The 22,320-nt window shown below is 43.8% G+C and overlaps 1 protein-coding gene and 1 long non-coding RNA gene across 4 annotated transcripts; one reads left to right on the plus strand and one right to left on the minus strand.

The window, feature by feature from the left end:
• Positions 1-3,406: 3,406 nt before the first annotated feature.
• Positions 3,407-16,557, minus strand: LOC138066001 (uncharacterized). Of its 2 annotated transcripts, none has more exons than XR_011139108.1 (3): positions 11,524-16,557; positions 7,121-7,253; positions 3,407-6,027 (listed from the first exon to the last, which is right to left on the minus strand). It is a non-coding gene; the product is annotated as an uncharacterized lncRNA (long non-coding RNA). The 2 variants fall into 2 exon arrangements; XR_011139107.1 differs by having other exon boundaries at positions 3,407-6,545.
• Positions 10,684-22,318, plus strand: DIPK1C (divergent protein kinase domain 1C). Of its 2 annotated transcripts, XM_068932057.1 has the most exons (5): positions 10,739-10,767; positions 10,976-11,033; positions 16,552-17,229; positions 21,021-21,185; positions 21,929-22,318. In XM_068932057.1, the coding sequence occupies exons 1-5, from the start codon at positions 10,754-10,756 to the stop codon at positions 22,142-22,144; spliced, it is 1,131 nt and encodes a 376-aa protein (XP_068788158.1). In that variant the 5' UTR covers positions 10,739-10,753; the 3' UTR covers positions 22,145-22,318. The 2 variants fall into 2 exon arrangements, with proteins under 2 accessions (XP_068788157.1, XP_068788158.1); XM_068932056.1 differs by having other exon boundaries at positions 10,684-11,033.
• Positions 22,319-22,320: the final 2 nt, after the last annotated feature.

The raw sequence follows: 22,320 nt of genomic DNA on the forward strand, positions 1-22,320 counted from the left end.
TTGGCCAGGTTTGTCTTTATTGACAGGTGAACAGACGTGCTTACATCTGGAAGTTCCCTTGCTGTTGACAGTCCATCACTGCAAGCCTCACCTATTACCTCTGGCTTTTCAAGGAATACGGCCTCAGAGGCCAAATTCATTTGGAGGAACACTACTAAACTAAAACAAATCTAAGTATCATTTACTGTCACTCTTTTCCAGTCAGCACTGTGGCTCGAGAAGTAACCTTACTGCAGCCTCCAGAGAAGAAGGACTGCTTATGGGATGTATGTAATAGTACAGTGCTGAATATTTAGGTATGTTCCTTATCTGTATATGTATGTGTGCCGTATAGTGATTAATAGGTTGGAGCCCCACAAACTTTCTCCAACAAACGAAATACTCTTCTCTTTTTCTAATAGATAAGAAATCAAAGTACAGGGCAGATTACACTTAATCTGTGTAGAGGGTTTCTACATTTACCTCAGAGAGGACAGCATGGGGTGCCTCTGGGCCTGTGTCCCTAATCAGAACCCTACTGGGGTGTGCCATGCCTCTACGCTGGGCTTTTGTTGTTATGGACAAGGATGTGGATGCAGGAATTGTTAGTCTAAGTGTGAACCGAGGTATTCATGCAAAGCCAAAGAAGAATGCTGTAGCTGAGACAAGAACTGACTCTAAGTCCGCTGAGTCCTAGTCCTATGATCCTTCTTCCCATCCAAGCACAACTGGGCACCCGTACCAAATGGGGCATGTGTGGCACAGCCCAAGTATAATAATAATAAATAATAAAGGATCCTTATCTCGATGCTTTTTCCCTTTGTCTGCCCCACCATTCATTGGCTGCTCCTTTGGTCATTTCCAGGGTCCTCTCACTGGACAAACTGAGTCTGGCTAATGGAAGGCATGTTTACATAGCCAGGGTGCATATCACCTTGTGGCTCCAAGCAACTCAGAACAGAGACATCTGCACTGATCCCTTGTGAGCCTGGCAGGGTCAGATTGCTGTATGGCAGGCAAATGAGTGTGCCTGAGCACACTGCTACGTCAGGGTCACTCTGTGCCGCTGTGCTAGGTTGACTTTCTGGCTTGACTGGGTCTAGCTTAAGGATCTCTGCGCTATGCCCCACTGTGTGTTCTAAACATGCCCAGGACTCTCAGGGTTCTTTCCTTCCTCATTGATTCTCTTCTCCTGTTCCCAGCTGTACTGGCTGAGCAGTTAATGGGCCAAACCTTTCTGCAACTGTGGTTGCCCCTTTATCAATGAGGTTATAACTTTGCGGTTAGAAAATGCACTCAGTAGCTTGTTGCTACTTCACATCCTCCCCAGTCCAAGCAGCCCTTTCTCCTCCAAGGCTTGCTAGACTCTTCTTGCCCTCACAAAGTACCAAAGCTTGATTACTGTAAGTAATAGTCGGTAGCTGCCAGATAAGCCTATTTGGAACACCATGGATCTCAGGTTTCTCATCTTAGATGCTAATGTTATATGCAAACCAGGAGAGCACAAGTTAGAGTGCAAGGGTCTTGTGCACTGCTGGCTGATTCTTTATTCCTTTTTTCTTGCCTTTATACAAGGTAGCTTTGCCCCTCCCTGTAAGTGCTATTTTGCTGAGTCTGTACACTGTATTGCAATCTGTAATTTTGGTGTCCTCCTGTGAGGATGCCAGAGGGCCATGATGGAAATGAAGTTAGCTATTAAGAACCCAGAATAAACCTGACGACTGGCTAACCTGTCTAGAGGGCTGGAGAGACTGTCTCAAATTAGGAGAGGGGCACAGAGCCAGACAGAAGGGAACTCTCCTAAATTTCATGTGCCAGGTTACTCTAGTATTAATGTGCTTTTGGCAGCAAACTCCAAATTGCACCGCCCTAATGTTGCCTAGACATAGGCAACATTGCCTGTCTACTTTGGGGATCTTAGTCTCAGAGAGGACAGGTGCTGCTCCCTCTTCTCATTTTGAAGCACAGATTAAAAGAGGGTGGGAGAGGCTTTTAGTAAATTGTTCTTCCCCAGGAGCTTGGAGGACTGGTTCACAAATTACAGAGCCAACATATCTTGGAAAGTCATTGAGCAGGCATGCCAGATGATTCCTTGTTTTGCTGAAGTGTTAGGCCAACTGTGCCAGCACTCTAAAAGGAGTAAAAAATGCACCTATGTCCCTTTGTGCAGGAGCTATTTCTCTGCCTAACAGTCACTAAAGCACTTTGTACTTCTGCCTGCTTGTCTTGATACTCTGCATTAATAACACAAGGCAAAGGCTCAAATGGGAGTGGTGGGCTGTGTGTCATGCAACAAATGAGTGTAATAGTCAAGCAAGCAAGGGGTCAATAGCCCAGCTAGCTGTGGTCTGACTGCAAATGAGAACCACAGCCCTTGGAGAGTGCTTCAGTCCAGAACTTCTCTGTGGAGTAGCCCAAATGCCAACACTTTTACCCTTTTGCAACTTAATCTCATCTACCCTTTATTTCATCCCAGCTTTTCATCCAACATCATGCCCTGTTTGTCCACACTGAAACTGTACGGCACATGCTGCGTGCATGAACAGATGTCATTTTCAATTTCTCCTTGAATATATTTTGGAGTGTTGGGAGACTTTATTTCAGTCTTTTATATGTTGTTGATTTACCAAAGTGAAAGAGAAATATTAAAGAGACTTGGCTGGCGTTACATGCTCTCATAAAGGAAATGGAGTTTAAGTGCTTCCCCAGATGAAATTTTCCTCCAGTGTTGCAGCTTGGCAGGAGTGTTTCTTCGGTGCCTGGTGTAGGCTCACAGTGGTTCCCGTCCCCATCCTTTGCTGGATCTCTCCTCTCCCCTGTTTGAGGATCACATCTAGAATAATGCAATCCCTGTTTTCCATTTTGGGAGGCTTTCTGTGAGCTTCTTTAGTAAGGACACGTGTGTTTCTTTGTACAGTATGGGCTGAAAGAGCAATTTAGATACATACAGGAATCAGGGAATTGCTAAAGCAAGGTGTATTAGACACTATCTAGTAATGGCATCTCTGTGTGTTCCTCTTTTCATATACCTTAGTGTAAACCAAAAATAATTCTACTGATACTGGGTCAGAATCAGGCCTCTGTTTGCCAGAAGAAGCTTCTCACAAAGGATTTGGAAGAAGGACTTCCTTCTACAAGACACACAGTCCTCTGAGGGGAGAGATGACTGAATACCGCTGTTGGCAGCAGATAACTAAGGGCTAAGGATGAGAGACAGGATAAATCATTAGAGTAAGGAGAACTGAAAAAAATATAAATTGGGAAAGAACATGGGATCATACTGAATTAAAAATGGCAGAACCCAGAATACAGAAATAGGATGGCGCGTCACCACAGAAACAACCAAGAAGAGTAGCGCCAATTTAATCGTAAGAAGTTCTGAAGTGAAAGCTTCATTACACAAACAAAGGCATGTTTCAAGCTCATATGAAGTTCTGCTTTTAAGGAAAGGGACAGAATTTTGATTATCCATTGCACAAGCACAGACAAGTGACAACTGAGTAGCTGACTTATGTAGGGATTTTTCTAATTGCACACGCACACCTGCATGCCTTCGTCAAAGTTAACGATTGTTCATAATGCCAAAACTTAAAACTGTGGGATAACTTCCACTGACTTTAGTGGCCATTGGCTCTGGCCCACAAGAAATGAGATTTATTCAGAAGATATGTTACTGTCTTATAAAGTATTTCTCAGTCACTTGAGTTTCTCATCAAAAAATGGCTCACAAAAGACAATGTGTGTACTGAAAATAGTATTGCAGTTGAGCAGAAAGAAACGTCACAAAGCCATTAGAGGGCTGTTAGCATTTCTCACACTCTCAGAAAAAACACAGAGTCAGTATGTTGCTGGAACATGATTCATTTTCAACTCTTAAGCTCTTAACTTCATACAAGACTTAACAGAGAATGAAATTGCTTTACTTCTTAAAAGGGGTCATCTGGCCTGAAAAAGTAGAGTGACACAACTCCTGTAGAAAGCAGCCTTGTTTAAAAATGAAAGTGTATTCCACTGTGGCTTTAAGCAAGCTGACTCAATAGAAGATTTAAAAATAGCAGAGGAAGAGATGGAGAGGAATATTAAAACCTCTGAAAGACCCCTCTGCAGAGTAAACTGTACATACCAACTTGGCTTTGTGGTGAGAAGTAAATTCTCCGTGTCCATTCTTTTTGCGTGAGGAAGTGGAAACTCTGTACATTGCAAATAAGGGTGCAAGGTTTGTGTCTGTGGAAGAAGCTATGGAAACCACTTCTGAGGCTTCTCAAGTATAAGGAACGCTGCTTAGAGCAGGAGGCAGCTACATGGCATTCCTTGTTTATTATGTTGGCCCCTGATGTCTATGTAGCATTACCCCCTTATACACAGGGCCACCAGAACCGCTCAGGTTCCTGGAGGATGCTTCCATATCACAGCAGGAGTGTCATACAGCTGTGGTACTGCTGCTGCTCAGACACTCAAACAGGATCACATGTGCAGACGTCTTCCTCAGGAGGAGCATACAGGAGTCACTAGCACTAATCCATGTTTAACCCTATTTCTAGTTCACAAAACCTTTCATGTGCAATATCCAAAGTATCCACTTGGTGGTCTCTTCTGCCTACAATGAAGATGCCTTTTTCCATATGCAAGAATCAGCGCTTGCTTTTTATTTCTCATAATATCAGAAAGTATTCAGAATGCCAGAAACGCCTGGACTCCATTCTTTGCATTTTAAACACTAGGACCTAACAAGATGAATGTGGGTAGGCCTTGGCTATCCTATATCAGTTTTGCCAGTAAAATGAACTTAAAATCCACCTGGTGCAATTTCCTAAAATAAACTCATTTCAGAGAGTTTGCAGCCATAGAGTTGGACAAATTTTAATCTATATAAAAACATGGTAACTTTTCTGACAGTATCAAAGCCTAAGAAACTTCTTCTTAATTGATACACTGGGACGTATAATCCAATCATTAGATTAGAAAAGATGATAATTCTCTTTTACCTTTTTGATGTACCACATATCTAAATGCTCCATGCAGCCCTGCAAGCGACACAGGTCTATTGTGTAACATAATCTGCCTGTTATAATGGCTGGTGTAAGTAACAACACAATGCAAGAGGCCATGTCTAGCTTATTAGACTTTTTCTTCTTCTACGTAGCCTTAGTACAACTTCAAAATATTTCTGGAATTGCTTCAGAATCTCATATAGGGAGGCTACAAAGAGCCAAATTCAGTATTCATTTAATGAGATCACTTGGCCTAAACTTGGTGCAAAGATTAGAAACTGCATATAGAAAAACTAGAAAAGAATTGCAGCATTACAGTGTTGGGAATCATTTCTGACATGTGGACAAAAATTCCAGAGTATTTTTGCATACTGATTGTTCTGTCTAATCTGAAGTATTACAAGTAAGCAACAATTTGCCACAATCATTGCCTAAGAAGAAGAGCAAAACAAACTGTCCTTGAAATCTGCAGTGGGGAATGTAGGAAGCGGTAAAAGGGAAAAAGAAAATAAATATATTGTCTTTAATAGGCAAATATGCCTAAGAAACATCTGCCAAAAGTAAACAGCAAACAGGACAAAATATATTACAAATTCTTGAGAATACATATACATGGGAAAGCTTTCCTTGTTTACACGCTTTCTCTTGTTTACATCACTGAATTACTCTAGGCTCCTCTCTTGTCCACAAAGCTTTTTTTTTACATTATGCCATTTTTCTGCCTCTGGTTTGTGATGTGACCTAGTAAACTCACTGCACACTGATGCAGTAAAATGTCTGTGAGTAGTACTTGAAACATTTTCTTTTTGATTAATGGCATAAATGAGAAAATACATTGGATTCCGCTGTAGGCTCAGTACTCTGCAGGAGAATTTCACTGCCTAAAGGAAATGTTCAAATGTACGTCAGATCTTGTGATGTTTCTCAGTTGCTCAACTTCGCCACAGGAAATCAGAAAGAAATATTTATAAGCTAAAGTATATTTTAAAAGTACGTTTGAACAGCACTTGAAAGTTTCCTGAGCCTCCATCAGAACAAGAGGAGATTCATTTGTGCCCTGTGAAAGAAAACAGAAATGTACTATATTTTCATAGACTACCAAATGCTAATGACAGAAGGTGGTAAAATCAATCAAACAGAACAATAATTCCTAATGAACCAGCTTTGCATTTCATTAACTTGGGTGCCAAGGCAGTACATATTGATTGATTTTTTCCTTTTAAACTCTCATAATGAATCAAGTAATTAGGAAAATAAGGACTAATAGCCTAATACAACTTGAAGCTGTGCAACACAGTTTCTGGCTAAAGTCAATGAGAAAAGTGTGGGCTCAGCACCTCCCAGCACTGCGGGCTTCTCACGGTCCTGGCTTGAACCTGTCCGCACAGGTAGATACTATGCCAAGCTTCTCCATGTGGTTGTGCCAGGACATCTCACTCTTGGCCCTTGAAGCCTTCTCCTATTGCAGTTCAGAGCTGTCACCTATTGCAGTTCAGAGCTGTCACCGGTGATGTGCAATTTTGTGATGTGCTCACACAGCAATGAAGATGAGACCAAGCAAGTTGTCATCATGTTCTAAGCAATAATTCAAATATTTCAGCAATTTAATTGAATCGGAACTGACACATTTATTCCAGGTTTATTTTTACTACCCTTTATGTTGCTTGCTTTAAGTGAACATCTACTAATTAATTTTCATCAGCTTAAATCTCAGCTAAAACAAGACTAGGAATATAGCTTTCTTTAGGAATATAGGAATGCAAAGTGAAATAATCACTCTTTAATATACGCAGGAAGCAACGTTTTCCTGATGCAGAGGTTTTTCTAGGTAAAAACTATGGGAAACAGAAACACGTTGATTCATATTTTACAGTAGATAGGATGCAATTAACTTGGTTAGCCTGAAGATCCTCGAAGTTTAGGAACATTTAAAACTAGGTTTGAATTTTGCAGCTGGCAACTGATCACTATAAAATACAAAACCTCCTGATCCCCAAGCACCTAGGCTTTTACCTTTTATTGAATCCAAGCTTTCTAGGTCAATTCTTGTTCTGTTCTGAAAATGTGTATGTATGTATATATGTAGGTATGCATGGACACACACACACACACACACACACACACACACACACACACAAATGTATATTTACCAGAAATGCCCAACTTTTCACTCCCAGGAAAATCAGTAGGATATTTGAAACTTCAGAGGCTGAAAAACTGTATGCAAACTCTTTCCACTGTCTTGAATGCCATATGCAAATCTCTTGGAAAGACAAGTGCATCCTGTGGGATTTATCATAAAATGAAGGAGGTTAACAGTCTAGTGTGAGTGTCATATAACTTGCATTTACTTCATTAGTTTGCTTTCATTTAGTACTTTTTAGCTATTACTCTTTCTTAGTCCCTTTCTTCCTGTGAGAAATTCCATAGTTTCAAAGCAGCAGACACCTGCATGCAAAAGGTAGAATTGCACTTGCTGTCAGTAGCAACTTTTTCCAGGCTAAAGGGAATGATGTGGGCTCCTTACATCCCCCAAAATTCAGTTTAAGGCAGAGCTAGTGATGAGCAACCAAAAGGCGAGTCACTTCAGGTGGCTGAGAGATCATTTCTGCAGAGCTAGCTTTCTGCCAGATCAGACAGTTGAACTGGGTCACCCTGCAGCTATATAATTACCAGAGCTGATGTAAAGGAAGCAGTGCAAGCCTATGCCTGGGGTGAAAATGCGGCCAGGAATGCTTCCATTTGGATCACCTATCTATAATATCAAATTGCATCCTTAAGGTGCAGGTATGTGATATAGCTGAGCCTGGCCCTGCAACACTCTCCCTGCAACAGCTTTAGCCGTGTGTCCAGCTGCATCTTGGGGCACTCTGACTTTCTAATCTGAAAATTAGTCTGAAAATTAACTCAGCAAAGAAAGAGTGAACAGTTCTCTGCTCTGCTAGTGAGACAGTGAGACACATCTTTAGTACAGGAGGGGATGGGACTATGCAGTCAAGAACATGACGGAAATGGGGAGGAGGGGAAGGGACTAAGGTGACTCTTTGAGCAGCAATTAGATCAGCTCAGCTATGTCACTGAACCAAACCTGAAGTCTCCATGCTTTGTCCCTAGCCTGAAGTTAGGGGTAACTAAGATATATTTTCAGAACTGTAGTTAAAACAGAAATGATACTTGTACAGAACTTTACAGACATGAAAATAATAATACCTCATACTCTTTGTGGAAGAAAGGTCAGGATCCAGTTTTTGAAGAAGAATGTGTAAAAAGTATATGCAGCTCTGCTAGTGCCTTAACTATTAGACAGACAGCTTAGAAGCAAGCTGTAGGGAGTTATTTTGACACCTGAGTTTCCCCTGCCATCTGTGTCCCTCTTTCATTTGCACCCTTCAACACCACCTCCCTCCCTCTTAGGATTTTTCCTGACGTTGCCTTGGCAGACCTGCAGTTTTTACTCCTAGGTGGCAGCAGTAACAGCTGGAGATAGGTGGTCATACTCATGCCTAATTGGTACTCCCTACAGACGCATGCCTAAGTAACTGGTCCTCTTGCCCTTCGCTACTTATTGCCTTAGGAATTTCAAGATGAGCGCTCCAAACTGGTCAGCAACAGCTTCCGAAAGCATTTGTGTAAGAGTCGATTAAAAAGAATTAGAGTTTACAGTTCTTAGCTGCCAGTCAGCCTTTCCTACTTGCTACATTCCCAAGAAACACACTGTATATCTCAAAAGGCAACTTCCTGTAGATAAAAGGACCAGAGGTGGGGAAAAAAAGGAAAAAAAGAAAAAATACAAAAAGGATGGCCACAGACAGCTTCTACAGGTGAAGAAATAGGAAGGCAGAAAGAGGAAGCAAAACACACAACAGATGTGGCTAGTGATAATGATGTCTGCCTCTGGGACTCTAGAGAGATGAAAGCTTTTCCTCTTATTTCCTGCATTCTCCTCTCTACTGCCAGTCTCTAGAAAGCTGTAGTATTTTCAGCAATGTTTTTATCTTTCCATTTTCTTTTGGTCTGTCATATACTTAGAAAATATATTTCAAACACTGCTTTGCCATGTAGGGGAGAACTGTACTGAATATGCAGAAGGTGAGGATAGCAGTGAGCTGGCTGCAGCTATGTTCTTACCTTGTTGTCCTGAGATGTAATTTTCAGTCATGGCAATAGATACATCTTTCTTTTTAATGACTTGTACTGGGAGAGATTTCTGATGGACATGATGGTACAGAACATACATCCCTGAACCCTCCATCCAACACTGAACCTTCTTCCCCTTATCAAATTAAACTCATTTACTAACAAAATGTGCCCCAGAGCAACTTACAGAAGGTGCACATTAGAATGAGTCTATTCAATTATTCCGTACTTCTCCATCCATGGGCCAGATTCTGCTATTCTTACTCACTTTGAGTAAGTAGTTTACCTTCTGTGTGGTTTCCTTAACCACAATTCATCCTACTGCTGTGGGGATTGCAAGCAGCCTGAGGTAATCATCCATACAAGAGAAAGAAAATGAATCTGTTTCTTTCTTGTATCTGACAGTAAACCCAAATCAGATGTGCATATTACATTGAGCTATACTTTAGAATATGACTTTTTCCATTGAAACCTGTGTGTTGGCCCAAGAGGTGAGATGAAGTGAGGTGAGTGGAAATCAAGAGAGAAAGAAGTGAATGAAGCGCGCTAAACAAGCACTGCAAACGTCTGCACCGGGACTGAGGAAAGGATGTCAGAATCTTACTCCTTATACAGGATCAAATCTCCAACATGACCCCTCAAAAACACTAACAAAATCAAATATCTTGGGGGGGGGGGGGGCCCATGGAGCCATTCCGTCCCCAGAAAGGACGGACATAGAAATAACTCTCTGCCAGAGGGCAGGGAGACAGTTTTATCAGCCCCGAGCACCTTTGCCTAACCCTACACACACTGCCCTAGTTTGGGGTTGTGTTCAGCCTGCCTACTGGAGCCCACTGCACTGGCTTTCTCCACTAGCTGCCTAGGGAGCACAGACATGGTGATGCTGGGCAGCAACCCTTGAATCTCTGTGGAAGCGGCCGGGCCCACGGTGGTGAAGCCTGCTGTGGGCAGTGCAGCCTCAGGACAGGGATGTGGCACCTGGTGCTGGGTCCATAATGCCTTCGCGCAGCGGGGGTAACCCATCACGGAGGAGCAGGGGCATGGACGCAGTCCTCTGCATTACTAAGTGGGGGCCGGAGCCACTTCTATCTCTTCCTCCTGTTGGCACAGACGCCCCGAGAGTATAAAACTGCACCAATTACTCCAGAATAAACAACTTTTTGTCTCCATTTGACAGCATGAGAAGCTTTCATTAGAAGGAGCCGTCCATCTCCAGGCTGCCTCTTTCAAAGTGTCAGGCAGCCACCTACATGAGAAAGGGTTCCCAGAGCAGCCCCCATCAGCCTTCAAACCCGCTTTTATTCTCGGGTGTGAAACTTAGAGGGAGAAAGGGGAGGGAGGGGGAGCGGCGGGGCCAGAAAGTGCCAAGTAACTACACCAGTAGTGGCCCGGGGGGGGGGGGGGGGACGACGCTTGGCACAGGAGAGAGCAGACAAAAGAAGGCGGAACTACGTGGCTTAAATTCAAAAGGAGAGCTCCGGGCTCCGTAAGGACGGCACCGGCCCGGGGGCGGGGAGCGGGGGAGCGGGGCCGTGCGGGCCGGTGCCGCCCCGGGAGCTCCGGCGGGCCCGGCCCTCCCGCACGGGGGCGAGCAGCAGCGAGGAGCGGCGGCGGGGCGGGGGGCGCCCGGCGAGGGACGCGGCATGGAGCGGGACAAGTGTGTGAGGAGGGAGGGAGCGCGGCGCCCGCCGCCGCTCGCTCGGGGCTGCACCGGCTGAAGCGCCCAGCCCGGCCTCGACGATGAGGGGCATCGCCGGCTTCAAGAGGCTGCGGCTCAAAATCTGGAGGCGGTGCACCCTCGTGTTCTTCCTCTGCTGGGCTGCCTGCTGGATGGTGGTGAGCGCCTTGCTTTTTCTCGTCCACAGGAGCGTCTTCTCCGAGCGCTGCACGGACGAGAAGAGCCGCCGGATCCTGGCGAGGCTGGTAGGTGCCGCAGCATGGCGCGGGGCCGCCCGCAACCACCCCGGCGGCGCGCCCGCCGTGCCCCCTCGCCCCGCCGCCGGAGGCCGCCCGCGAGTCAGGGGCAACGCGCGGCGAGTCTGTCACGGCGGCCGGGGAGCCGGGTACCTGCGTGGGGGCGCGCCGTCGGTGTGCTGCGGGACGGCTTGGCTTCGCCCGAGGTACCGCCCCGCCGCCGCCGCCGCCTCCTCACGGAGCGGCGGCACGGGCGCGAGCGCCCGGCGCTGCCCGCCGCGCGGCCGTTCACGGCCGTTAACGGCCGTTACCGCGGCGGGCCGCCGGGGCGCCGCGCACGCCTGAGGCATCCCCGCGCGTGGGGTTTTAAAGCCAGCGCTGAAGCGGGGAGCCACGCTGCCCTCTTCCCTGGGCGTTATACAGCAAGCGGGCTAACTCTGGGGAGCAGCTCTGCCGGAGGCTGCTGCCCGAGACGGGTAAAGCACGCACCCGGCCTTACCTGAAATATTTTAGAAAGGGCAGCTCGTCATTCTGCCCACACTGGAACGGAAAGCGCTCTCCCCCGCTGCTTCTCTTTAGCCACAAAGGTTTCCGTGCAAAAATCATCTTTCAGAAACGCTGCTCGGCTTAGAGGCTGGCCTTTACGCCTGGTAAGGGGCTGGCATTTAACACGTCGTTGTTCAAAATTCAAGAAAGGATTTGGGAATGTACATTAAAGTCTCCCTGAAAGTAAGGGAAAATATGAAGAGGTTTAGCGTCATGTCGTAAAGGCCATTTACGATACTTTGACAAGAGGAACAATGTGGGTTAACACGTCGGAGTTTCATTTTGTTTCTTAATGAAGGTATTTGTAGTGGCATCAGTTCAGTGGAAAGCAAGGGGAAGAATTCTGAGGGAAACTAAACAATCTGTTACAGTAGCAAGCAACTGCTGGCCATACATTTTCCCAAATTCTGCATAACAAAGGAAGAGTAATTATAACCATCAGTCTTGACAGTATATTTTAAATGGCGGTGAGATTTGCTTTTTTTACCCCAACAGTCAGCTCTGAAGCTGAGTACACCTAAGTACAGGATTAGAGGAGAAAGAGTGAATGCGTACCTTGCTAGGAAGAGCACAGAGGTGCGCAACTGAAAGGAACCACCAAGATCAAGTCCAGTCTCTCGCCCTCACAACAGTCACGAGCAAATAGAAGAATAGAGATATGTCACTTCCCTTCAGCTTGGAAAGCATTAGACATAACTTCAAAAGACCAGACAGGGATTAGCTTTCAGGCACAAGAGTGCAGACTTGTCTTTGTCAATGTGTCACAAGATTGTACCATGATCTGAAGGTTCAGTTCAGAACCTTCTTCCAAGCTACAGTAGCTGGAAATGCTGTTGTTTGTTTGTTTCCACAGGCAAGTCTGCAATAGCAGTGTTAAAGTTTGCAGGCAACAGCTTTCCCTAGTGAAATAGAACGGGATTGTTGTTCCAGTGGAAGTATTAGAAAGTGAGCTTTTCTTCATCACCCTGGAAATAGCTCTTTGTGCATCTTCTGAGCACTGCATGGGTTTCACAGTTATAGAAAGTGCAGCCTATCTACAAAATAAATAATCTGATTGCTTGAGTCTCAAACGTTTTATAAAGCAAAATCCAACTTCCAAGAAAAACTATTTTCCTAGCCATCTGTAATATTCTCAGTAGGAGAAAACATGAAGATAGAGTCTTTTAAGCAAGTGGATGAAAACTGATGGTTATATACTTTTCTATGTGTTATATGTAAGAGGTTATTTCCTTCTTCTTAGAAAACCTGTGAAGAAGATTTGTACTGCACTAGGAAGGCCAAAGTACCATGGGGGGCATTTTGCAGAGGTGAACTTCAGTTCTCCAAAACGCCGCTTACTGTTTCCTAATACCAGTCTCATCTTCATTTATGTTGACCACGCTAAATCATATTGTGATTACTTTCCACATTCTCTAGAGTAATTCACTACTTTTGATGCCTTCCAAAAACCTTAATCAGTATTGCATTTGCATTTGAGAAATGTTTCATAACAAGGCAGGACTTGGTCTCCGGCCTGACCTACACACAAAGTGGTACAGTAAATGAATTAAACCGATCTAAAACTTAAGTAGACACGTTTACATGAATTTAAACACAGCCAGCATTTTAAACTTGTCTTAGTAAGTGTACGTGATTTTAAAAATAACGTAGCAAGTTTCAGACAGAAACAGATGACTGAATCCAAACCATGCTTGTGTTTGCATTTTTGTTGTATTATAGCTGCTTTTCTATAAGGCATTTGGCTTAGTATCACATTCATACTTTGGTTTAAAAAATCTGGCATTTAGTGGCATTAACAGGACACAGACGTTAGGTAGATTTAAAAGTCTTTCATTGACTGATTTCAAAATGCAATCATTAATGTCGAGATGTCAGTGTGAAGGTCTATTTCTAGAAGATTTCTTTTGGGAATTGATTCTTCATTTCATCAGCAGTCCTGATGATACAGAATATTGCCCGGTAAAGTTTGCAGTTAAGTGCAAAGGTTGCTGGGTTGGTAGATAACAAAGAGGATTTTGTTATCCTCTTCTTATTGCAGGATAACCTAAATCACCTGGTTAGATGGTTTCAGCCCACAAAGATGTGTTTTAATACAATAAAATGCAAGTTAATACATTGGGGAACAAAGACTACAAGTTATGCCAGTAGAATGGAAAGCTGTCTTGGAAAATTGTGTATCTTTGGGAAGCATACAGGGATCAAATAATTGCTTCAACATAAACTACCAGTGCAGGCTGTGCCTCAAAGGCTAATATGATCTCTGAATGAATTCAAAAAGAAGAGTGAGGGAAGTGATGTTGCCTGGTTTTGCAGCACTGGAACGCAGCATTCAGTTCTGATGTCTATGCTTCTGAGAGTGTTCAGGGGAGAAATGAAGAGAAAAAGTAGGGAAGGATCAAAAACACAGAAGTGATCTGGGGGCTGGAAAAAAAATAGGGATTATAGGGACAGGGCTGAGAAGCTAAGCTTACTCAGTGTATTATGCTTATGGTAAAGCTAAAAACACTAAAAATTGGGATACTACGGGCTGATCTATTGAGAAGGTGAAGTCAGACTTTGCTGAACTTCCAGGTTATAATGAACAAAAAAATGAGGTTTTTAAAGCCAGTGAAACTTCTGTGAGTAGAGAAACTCTTGAAAATTACTCAAATTGTTTGTTACTGTTTAATGAAGCCTTTTAAAAATTATTGCTTGCATCTATGACCAGGGGAAAGTGTCACTTCTTTGAAGTTTAATTTGCATTTCATCACTGTGATACTAAGAACTCCTTGGTCAATTTCCATTTCACAGATCACAGTTTCCAAAACATGGTGCAATTTCAGTAAAGAAGAATCAGATCTGGGGACTCTATGTTTGTCACATATTAAGTTAATAATCACAGATTTACTTGTTCAAACAGAACAGTAGACAATTCTAAATATATTCTTTACCATGCTCAGAATTGACTCAGCTCCTATGTCTGGGAAACCTAAATGAGAAAATATTTTTTTTCCAAATCTACTTTTTCTCACTAATGCCATTAAGAATAGCATGATGGCAACACAAGAAACCAAGCTGTGTGTTCTCATGTTTCACTGCATGTCTTCTGGGCACATGTTCTTCTAGACGGAAGAGGTACATGCATATAGGCCCCCCTGTGAGAGAATATGACCTATAATGGATCACAGTAAAATTACCCACAGGGGCAAACGTTCATGTTTGTGGATCCAATTACAGGACTGAGATGTCCTGAGATCTTAATGTGGCAGAACAAGTATTAAGTTGTGGTCATCACAATCAAAAAGCAATGATTTTAAGTGTGCTTGTACTTAAGTTCCAAAACAAAAACCCCCAAAATTTCTTCTGTTCAATATCTTCTTTCTAAAATAGTTTAAAAGTAGAGCTCTAGATAGTAAGAACTACTTCCATGGAGAACAGTATGTTTCTTTCTGAAGTCTGGACAACCCGGAGAACCTGCTTGACCCTCCTGATGTGCATGTGGATGCAGTTGGGTGTGCGTTGCACACGTGTGTGACCCTGGACTCAGAGTCACAATATGCATGTCAGGGTTTGCCTGCCTGGTTCCCATGCCGGTACTGAACGTTCTCTTTTGGGATGCGGGAGCACTGAAGTACAAGTTTTTTGCCTCTCTGAGCTGCCCTCTGTGGGCTGTTCTAGCCAATTTATCACCATTGCCTGCACCATTCCTGAATTTTAGACTTAATGCTGCACCCATCCCCAATGGGTTTTTTAAGGTTGAACTCCGAATATTACCTGGCATCAGAATGCATTTCCCTGGTGCACACCTCAGAGCCTATTTTAAGAAAACACATCACTTGATTTTCTATGCTCATGTTTCCTGTGTATGTAACAGCAAGTCACAGATGAGGTGGGGGTCAGGCAGCCGTTGCAAGTATTCCAACTTGCAGAGGGAGCTGCCAACTTGTTTAAATAAATGTTCAAATGCCAAAAAGCAGTGAAGAAGGCTGACGCTGTCAGGCCGCCTCCCAGGTGTTTGGCTTTCTGCACCACCACAGTCTACTCCCCTTCCACCAGAGACCTCTGATCGTCTTCTCTCTTGATTTGCCCAGAGCAGTGCCTGCAGCTGCACTTCTGAATGCCCATAGGAATATATCAACTGCCTACAGTTTGGAAGTGATGGTATGGAAATAATTATGGGAAGGACTGATGGGGGAATCTTGCAGTTCTTTTATGAATTTGCAGTGACCATTTAACTATCGAGCAGCAGTTCCCATGTTTCCGTGGACTGTTTTTTTCCAATTAAAAGATTAACTATTTAAGCACTTCATATTAAAATATCACAGGGACTTTTGGTAAGTATATATATAACCTGGAAAAGTCATTTTGTCCTACAGAATTTAGATATTTAAAAGTTCTGAAAGTTCTTGGCCCAAAAGGCATTGAGTGCAACCTCTTTGTTTTCTAATAGTGGAGAAGGAGGTTCTTACTGCTTCATTCAGGGCATGTTGAGTGTAAGGTGGGAACATGTAGATTGCCGATGGTCTCAGCAGTCCAGCTGTCCATGAATTCCTCTAGTTTAAGTGGGGCTGTTTAAGTTATGCTGCTCTGAACCTTCCAGAAAAGTTCTGAAATACACCGGAAGTTTTCTCCTGTGCCTTAAAGCATTGCAGATCAGAATCTTATTGCAGCTAAGTGTGCTGAAAGGCTTGCTCACTGAGTTCAGATATGGCAAGAACTTAAGAGTAACAGGTCATCTAGTCTATCTCCTCACCCAATAAAAAAATCAGTCCTTCTGCCATCCCAAAAATCCATGTTGTGAAGTAAGACTCCTCCTAGATCTCTAGAGCCATCTGGAAAAAAAAAAAAAAAGTATCACCCGGTAGCTGTAGAAGGTGTGTGCTTGTGGTACCACAGCTGCAGCGACCCTTCTGAGCTTACAACTGTTGCCGATTCTCCGTCTTTCTTCTAAGTGGTCCAGGGCATCTGGTCTTGCTGTGAATATTCTGTTCTTTCACTCTAGTGTGTGGACTACAGCAGCGGAGCCCTGACTGGTGACCTCTGCGAAGACTTATGTGTGGCACAGAAGCTGGTGTACAAACACTGCCTTTACTATGACAGAGGTAAGAAGGTCATCCAGGCTGACTGGAGAGGCCAGCCTATCATCCTGAAATCCAAAAAGGAAATCTTCTCCAGCTACCAGCATCTCAGTATGCTAGAGGAGGTGGAAACACAGGATATTCCTGAAACAGAGCTTCTGCTGATGGTAGCCCTGGAGGTCAAAAACGTCCTGGGGCTAGAATTATCTAACAATACCATGGGACCCCTGTGGACAAGGAGTAAGGGACCACATTGGAAAGCACAGGTGGCCAGCATGTGGTCCTTGCTCCAGCAGGAAGAATATATCTACTTCAGTTTACTGCAAGACTTCAGCAAACACGTGCTACGAATTATTGGCTCCTGTGGACATTTCTATGCTGTGGAGTATCTCACAGCTGGACATGCCTGGCACAAAACTCTTTTTCCCTTGGAAAATATGGCTGGTCTCTCCCTTACTGGCAGCCAAAGCAGGGTGAGAGCCATCATAGACATTGCACTCAGCTTTCTGGATATGGTGCAGCATTTTGATAACGATTTCTCTCACCGCCTTCACTTGTGTGACATCAAACCAGAAAATTTTGCTATCAGGCACGATCTGACGGTAAGTTGGGTGTGTTGCAGCAATCTGAGGTCACTTTCTAGTCTGAAAAGTGACTGTGTAAAAATCGCACTCCCTCCTCACACAACTCTGGGCCAAGTTTCTTGCAAAACCAACTCATTTTAAAGTGGCATGGGAGATTCTTATAATGCTTTTCCCCTTTGTAATATCTGCAGCCACAGTTCTTTTGATTTGTTTCACCTGCTCAAATGCACTGACACCAACAGGATCTACTGGGTCTGACAAAGAATGCCTTCTGAAGGCAAGATTTCAAAAGCTGTCAATGAGCCAAAGCAATTACTTCCAGTACTATTGCTGAAAAGAAAAGTTGTTTGAGTTTCAAAGCTAAGGCTGAATCCTCTGGTTTGACATGAGGGGACTCCCTCCCACACAGAGAACACACACCTCTTTTTGCTTTAGTGCTGAGCTCATTTGCTCTGGAAATCATTAAAGGACATTGACATGAAATTCCCTGGTACTGTTTGATTTTTCATTGTACAGCTCTACCCCCAAATTTAGTATTTTTAAATATTGATATGGCCTACCACTGTATTGCTGAGTACATCTTACATTCACTCCGCAGACAGAAATTCCACTGATTTCAGTGGGAATTATGTGTACGGACTGAGGCCACTATGTAATAAGCATTTGAACTAGACTCACAGTTTGCAGTGACATCAGTGGAGTTTCTGCACTCTGAGTAAATATAATATATCTTCAGGAGCTTGAATAATAATTATTATTCACTGAGCGTTAATATAATACTTGTATCTTCAGAGTACTGGACAAATATTGCCTAAATATGTAGCCATTAAGAGCAATTAGAGTGCTTCCCCTTCACCCATCCATTCACTTACATTGTTTATTCAGGTGCAGTACAGCAGTTGAACAGGGAATGGGTGGAGGACTGTAGCAAGAAACTAAAAAAGGCATACCAGTGCTTAGGCAAAGTGAGATATGACAGAGATTCTTCAAGACAGGCTTTGCTTATCTTTCTCAGTTACACAGGGCTGTTACTGGACATGGCTGAGCACACGTTAGAACATCTGTTTTACTACCTACTCAGAGGAGAAGAGATTTCATTTAGGAGAAGAGAAAGAATATTGGATGCATCTTCCATTACAAGTCCATTGGGTGAGGCACAGTTCTCCAGGATCCTCCCACGACTTCTAGGGTCCACAGAGACAGCAGTCACCCTCTGGCACAGGAAAGCATTCTACTTCAGTATTTTCTAAGAGAATTAATGACAGAAAAATGTGACCTGCTACTTTTCTCCCTCATGGGTGTACTGGCTGTACATTACAGATGATGTATCTCTTGCTATCCCCCAGCTGGGTGGAGAGACAGGAGATACACAGTCAGAAAGGTGAAGGGGAAAGCAAATATTGCTTCTGATCAGTGAAGACAGAAGGAGAATAAGAAGCAGGAACTCCAGGCTGTTTTACCGATCAGTTCCAGAAGAGTGACAGAACAAAGGCAACCTCCCTTTTGTCCCTCCTATTTATTTTAAGCATTTTTTGCACGTGTTTGTTTCTTGTACCCTGTTTAGAATAATAATAAAAACAAAACTCAGAATAGTTCCACTATTCCTCATCCCACCTAAATAAATGATACTGCCAGTGCGCACAGGAACGTGTCTGGAGTGCAACAGTTCTACTATAAGCATCATTTCCAAATGATGGGGCTAGCTCCCCAGTCCTCATTCCAGCCTTCAGTGCTGTTCCTGCAGTGCAGAGTGGAGGAAATGATGCCATAGCAGATCACCCAGGGGAATGTTAAGCTGCCATGGAGCCATGTAAGGGGCAGAACTGGGAGGAGATCTGGTGGAAATCTGCTGTATTCCAGGAGGGCTTCCTAATTTAACAGCATCTCAGAGAGAACTGGAAAGATTACAACACCTTTAACAAGAACTTTAAGTTAGGTCAGGACCCAAATTGCTTCCTTCCTGGATTTCCTTAGGACTCCATACCCTCACCATCATTTACCACTGTAACAAAACTTACCACGTTGTTATCATTTACAGGTAAGAGTATCACCAAGATATATCCTTACATTGGCTGGCTGGATGCCTGCACATTTTTGTGATAGGTGATCTTCAGTGAAACCACTGAACCCTTTGACAGCTGCGTGTTTAGAAGCCGGGGATGCTTTGTGTAGCAGAACAATTGTTCAGATTGTCAAGGGTGCTCAGTGTCAGCAGAGGCCTCACCAGGATGTTAATGCCTAAGGTCTTGGGGAATGCTACATCTCTTTTATTATCTCTTCACCCTGTTCCTGCCCCAAATACACCTTGGCCAGACACAAGGATTTCCAAAGAATTTATCAGCAAAACTGCAGAAAGCTTAAGGAAGGAAAGAAAAAAATGTGCCTGTCCAAATGTGTGAAATTCATGACTATCAAGCTCTCCAAGAAGCTTAAAAATATTTGAGCTTTTAAGCTATGCTTCATCACTTTAAGATTTTCCCTTGGTGGGGACAGGATGGGGGGGAGCAGAATAAAATAAAGATTAGACCTTGTTTTTTCCTTTGCCTGAAGAAGGTTTATTTGGCCTTCTACCAGACCAGACATCTTTAGTTCCTGGGGTTGATCCAGCTCCTGCTCCAGCCACACAGTTCAGCTTCCCATGTTATTTGGGAGGTTGAATCTTAAAAATGAGACTATCATTTGAGCTCAAGTAAATCTGCTTTGCCCAGGTCCCAAACATTTCTGTCCATGCAAATTTATTTCAGCTGCTGCAAGATAGAGTCTCTGAATCAAGGTTCTGATTGTTAAATGTTAAACATCATATCTGAATGTGTGTTGATTGTTGCATTCATAGCACTGAAGGGAGACTTTTCACTTTGTTCACCCACAGTTTTTCTCACATCAAGCAACTGCTATCCCATCTCTGTCTTCCTTTCTTTCCCTGTTTATTTCTGTGATTTTCTTAAGGGGAATATTCATGGGTGGAGTGACACTGATAGAAACTGAGGCTACAGCCCGTCACTCACAGAATGCTTTTGAATCCAGCACAGACAGCACCTATGCAGAGCTACACATTCAGTATTTTTGTGAGCTTATACCAGGACAAGAAAAGTGATTTGTCCCTTCAGTCTTCACCCACCTGCTGAGACCAGCTACTGACCGGACCCTGTTATGGACCATATTTCTGAGAAAGAAGAGTAAGAGCCATGCATGATAAATGAATAAAGCTGTAGCAAACAGGAGTGGGCAAAGCCAGTCCCAGCTTTAAACAACCTCAGGGAGTTATTTCTCCAGCTGAACAGATGCTAATCCACTGAATGACAGGGCGGAGCCCATGCCAGGTGCTGATAGCTCTTCACACCACACTGCTTCTCTTCATAACACTAAAGTCAGGGCTGACCAACAGTTAGTCTGAGAGGCAGATTGTGAAATGATACTATCTGGCCCCTGGATAATCCTCTACTATCATATAATTAAAAGATTGAGTTGCCATCTGCATAAACTACTGCAACGATTAAATCAGTCCTCAAATTGGATAGTCCTGGTTTAAGGGGAATCAGTCTAGTTGACCCCAGGGATGCCTATTGTCCACAGATAATTTTCCCTTTCGTGGCGTCTTAAGCATTGGCTGTTATTGGTTAAAAAGTGCTATTCGTAAGACTCCTGCTGCTCAGTTAAGCAGAAAAAAGCTCTTGCGCTGTGATCCCAGTTCTCTATTGGCAGATGCTCTCAGCACAGCATTTCCAAGAGAAAACAGCAAAGGAATGCTTGCTCAGCCCTATCCCACAGTCTGTGCTGTGCCAGTTTTGATGGGTTGTTTTGATCCACAGGTTGTGGCCATTGATGTGGATATGGCCTTTTTTGAACCCAAAATGAGAGACATCCTTGAACAGAACTGCACAGCAGATGAAGACTGTAATTTTTTTGATTGCTTTTCAAAATGCGATCTGAAAATCAGAAAATGTGGAGCACAGAGAGCCAACAGCAACTTGCAAGTGAGTAGACACAACTGCTTTATGCATCCATTTCTTTTAAAAGCACATGATTAACAAAATGTATGGTATGCGCTAGAACACTGTAAGATGAAGACAGACACCTTTTCAAATGTGGCCACATAATTGCCATTCCCATTCAGAAATCCCATCTTGGGCCGTGCAGACAGATGTTTATATTCACTAGCACTTATCTGCCTTATTTTCATGTAGGTGCTACAGAGGCTGTCTGTCCCAATGGCATGGAAATGAGAGTGAAAGAAATAGAAGCAGGGGGTTATCATTACTGTCACCAGTAATGGTAAAATCGGGGCTGTCTACCTGTAAACTGTAGGGGGTGTTGGCTGTGCTTCTCCACTGTATATAAGCTGTACATAGATGTAGTGGGGAGAGGAGTCCTTGGGTACTTGGGCCTGGAAGGAGGTGGGTTGTAACTCACATAAATTGTTATGATGGCATGCAGAAATGCTGGGGGAGCACAGCTCAGCTGCCTTTTGCCATTTTCTCCCACTCCCTCCCCCTCACCACTTGTTAGGCAGAAGTATAAGAGTGACCTGAGACAAAGGGGGATTCCTCAGGTAGAGAAGAGCCTCGGTTGAAGTTCCTTTTCTATATCTTGTGCTTAGAATGGCTGGAGGCCTTTTGAATCCAGCTGAAGCAAGACGCCTTGCTACAGTCCCGAGAAGCAGCAGGGCATTAGTTACAGCTCCTAGAAGACAGCTGTCTGCTCTTTTTCCTTTCCTCAGGTCATTTGTGACAAAATATTCCGCCGCTGGTTTTCTCCAAATCTCCGAGGGCTCCTGGTTTCCTTCCCGCTGCAGTTGCAGTTGCAGAAGGCTGTGCGTGAATGTGCAGAGCTGGCGCATGAGGATGCTGCTGTGCACCAGAGAACTCTGAAATCTCTCTCAGAGTTATACCATCTGCTTCGGGTCAGCCAACGTGAACTGCAAAGGGCAAAGTAGACGCGAAGGGCTGAGAAGACACAAAGGGAAGAGCTGCAAAGGCCTTGTCACAGCCACCGTAAAGGAAGCTGTATGAGAGGCAGTTTGGGTTTTCTTTTCTCTCATCCTTCTTATCCATTGTATTACATTTACAGCACATAAATTCATGGCTGCAGGTGCAGTGTGTCCTGTCAATA

The sequence above is a fragment of the Struthio camelus genome, chromosome 2, assembly GCF_040807025.1.
Source record: "Struthio camelus isolate bStrCam1 chromosome 2, bStrCam1.hap1, whole genome shotgun sequence".
NCBI classification, from domain to species: domain Eukaryota; kingdom Metazoa; phylum Chordata; class Aves; order Struthioniformes; family Struthionidae; genus Struthio; species Struthio camelus.